This window comes from Athene cunicularia (assembly GCF_003259725.1).
Source record: "Athene cunicularia isolate RWA chromosome 5 unlocalized genomic scaffold, athCun1 chr5_part3, whole genome shotgun sequence".
Classification (NCBI taxonomy): Eukaryota; Metazoa; Chordata; class Aves; order Strigiformes; family Strigidae; genus Athene; species Athene cunicularia.
This window is the reverse complement of record NW_020799103.1, coordinates 7291382-7294498: the sequence shown is the minus strand read 5'-3', so window position 1 is coordinate 7294498 and position 3117 is coordinate 7291382. Positions and strand designations below refer to the sequence as shown.

Sequence of the window (3117 nt, the reverse complement as noted above, 5' to 3'; positions counted from 1 at the left end):
CAGTGGGTCTCTTGCACAAGTACCACACCGTTCGGTGTGAGGAGGGAGGCAGCGTTTGGTTTGCGTCCCTCAATGTTGTTTATTTTTGGAGGAAAGGGTTGCTGGATCAGACCTGTCTTCAGGGGTCTGAAATCTTAATAGTAGCTGGAAATTCACTTGAAAGGTAGCGAAAATGGCCACACCAACTATCTTGTATTTTTTTGTTGTTTCTTATCTGGGGGAGATAAGTTTCCCTCTCCACAGGCTCTACCTTTCCTCCCTGCTATAAAGCAAGGAGCTAGCTGCCTGTTGGTTTCAGGAGAAGGTAACTAAGGGAGCAAATGTTGATTGTTAAGCGGAGAGTTATAAAAAGGTTAGCAGATGCTATGAATACAAAAAACCTCCACATGGGGGGGGAAAAAAAAAAAAGGAAAACCTAGAAGTAGAATGTCTTTCAGCTATGTGATAAAGAACCTGCACTGGAGAAGTACGTGGACATTTGGGTGGGACATCACCTCTTCAATTTATAGCCCTCTGTTTATTTACATCTTTGCAACGTCTCCATGTGATGGTAGGGGCAGGCAGGGTGATCTAAGAGACCGTTATCTCCTCCTCTTCCTCTTCCCCTTCATCATCCTCTTCTTCTGAGTCTGAGAAGTCTGAAGGTTTGCTGGGGCTGCTAGAATGGGATGGAGAAGGAGACATCTGGGAGTCCAGTCTGTCCCTCAGGTGTAGGTGTTCTGGGGACTGTTGGTAGGTTAAGGGGTGCCGGGGGCTGGGTGGGCACACGGGGGGAACTTCCTCCTCTTCCTCCTCTCCTGAACACTTCTTGCCTACGTCACTGAGGTCTGGGTGAGGGTTGAACTTGGTGGGTAGGGTCTGTTCTCTGCAGCCACCAGAAGAGAGGAGCTCTCTTTCTTTGGAGTTCCTCCACTTCATCCTCCTGTTCTGGAACCAGATCTTCACCTGGGGGGTGAAGCAACAGAGAAGTGAAATGATTCAGTAAAAATGGGACCAGGAAAGGCCTTTTGGTTGCACCCTGAAACCCTGCTCATGCCTGTACCGAAGCTAACAGGAACCACAAAACCTGACCTTTGGGCACCCTGGGAGAGGGGTCGGGGGTCACTAAGACCGTGGTCTGTCCTGTCCCACTCACCCAGCTGGGAATCGTGCCGCTCTCCCGGCTCTGATGCTCACGGCCCTGTAACTTGCTCTGGGCTTGCTCTTGGTGGCTGACCCTGCTCCCTTTTTCCTCCCCTGCCCTCGAGCTGCCAGGGGGCCCAGCTCCCCCCTCCCCATCCTGTGCCCCTTCTCACCTGCGAGTCCTTAAGGCCCAGCTTGGCTGCCAACTTCTTCCTATCAGGTTTGCTGATGTACTTCTGCTTCTGGAACATCTTCTCCAGCGCCTTGCGCTGCACGTCGGAGAAGACGGCCCGGCGCAGCATGCCGCGGCGGGGCTTGCCGCGGGCAGCCAGCGGCCAGGAGAAGGTGCCAGGGATGGGGACCACGGTAGAGGCAGCTGCAGGGGGGGACACACAGCTCTGAGAAGAGCAGGATTGGCCCCCACCACCCCCTCCCCACCCTTCGGGTGGGCACCCATCAACCTGGAGCCGTGAAAAGGAGCTTTAGGCTTAACCAAGCGCCCCCCTTTCAGCCAGCGATCGCTGGGATTAGATCTATCAACTCAAACGTGTAAAATGGATCAATAGTGGCCGGTTTTGTTGAGAGATTCAAAGGTCTCCGGCCTGAAAAGGCAAAGCGAGCCGTACCAGCTAAGATAGAGGTATAATAAAAAAGCTTTCCCTCCCGCTCAGAGAAGCATTTGATTTTTTTCAGTCGCTTTTATCATTTCAGACGCTTTATTATGCTCGAGATGAAAATGAGGACTTTTCTGATTTGAACAAAACCGCTCCTTTGGATGCAGTTTTGATCAATCAGTATTCATCTTTTTATATTAATCTCTTCTCTCCCCCCCTCCAAAGTTGGAGAATTCAATCCAAAGACATGAAAAGTAACTGCTAATTAGCACATTGCCTGGTTCCCAATGGCATTGGTATGATAAAAAGGGCAGAGTTTCGCCTTAAAAAAAAAAAAAAAAAAAAAAGGGGGGGGGGAACCTCCCCAAAAGAGACAGAGATGCTAATGAAGCGTGAATGGTAATTGTGTAGTAATGAACTAACAGAAAAAGACTGAGGACAAGCAGCTAACGCCATATATTATTGGAACAAAAGAGATTTACACTTTCAAACTAAACACAACGGCATGCCAGGCTCCTCGGGAGAATACTGATGGCACAATCGTCTCTTTCCCCAAATAATTTTCATTAAATGGACATGAAAAGCTATTTATAAAGCTCAAGTTGTTTTTGTTAGGCTATTCACATGCTGGAGAAAGGAAGCAAATTCCATTATCCGGAGGATGAATGGAAGAGCTTGGGTTATTTTTTTTTCTCTCTCCCTTTCCCTGTTTTCTTTTTAAATTAATAGCTTGTTTGTGTAATTAGATTTTTTTTTAATTGTTCTCCCAGCATTATAATACTTCAGTGCTGTAAGAATCATACCCCCGTAGCCTGCCTTCTCGCCGCGACCATGTCGTTTGAATACCACCGACGGTCTAAACGAGAAGCGCCGAAGTGGGAGACCCGAGGTGACGGAGGGGAGGGTTGGTACGCGGAGGAGGAGGAGGAGGAGGAAGTCGGGCCGTGCCCGCGGTAAGCTCGATCCGCCTGTAAACGGCAGAAATCCGGCGGGAGCGGAAAGATTTGGGGGACGCGGGGCGGGGGGACAGGACACACACACGGCAGGGCCCCAGGGCGGGGAGCAGCGTGGCGGGGCAGCGGGCGGCTTCTCTCCGCCTGCGCGGGGGCTGCGCGGGCGCGGAGCGCGGCGGGAGCTGACCGCTCCCCTCGTGGTGCTGAAAGCGGCGGGAGGAGGAGGAGGAGGAGGAGGAGGGGGGGCTGCCCGGGAGGAGGGGGACCGTGACAATCCCGGCTAATTTGCCGGTCAGCGGGGGGAGCGGGCAGGGAGCGTCACGCAGTCACTGCCTGTGCTAAATCGGGCATCAAATTGGCGCGACTGATGCTCGGGTGTTGTACTCCCTCCAACCTCTGAACTGGAGCGTAACCCCCGCGGGGGGGGG

The 3117-nt window shown here is 52.1% G+C and overlaps 1 protein-coding gene across 1 annotated transcript in view; it reads right to left on the bottom strand.

Moving 5' to 3' along the window:
• Nucleotides 1-315: 315 nt before the first annotated feature.
• DBX1 (developing brain homeobox 1) overlaps nt 316-3117 on the bottom strand; it is a 3009-nt gene continuing 207 nt past the window's right edge. The window contains exons 2-4 of the mRNA XM_026850693.1: nt 2649-2878; nt 1296-1498; nt 316-945 (exon numbers count right to left, since the gene is read on the bottom strand). Of these exons, the coding sequence (XP_026706494.1) occupies nt 571-945; nt 1296-1498; nt 2649-2878 (808 nt within the window). The 3' untranslated portion in view covers nt 316-570. The remainder of the gene's footprint in view (nt 946-1295; nt 1499-2648; nt 2879-3117) is intronic.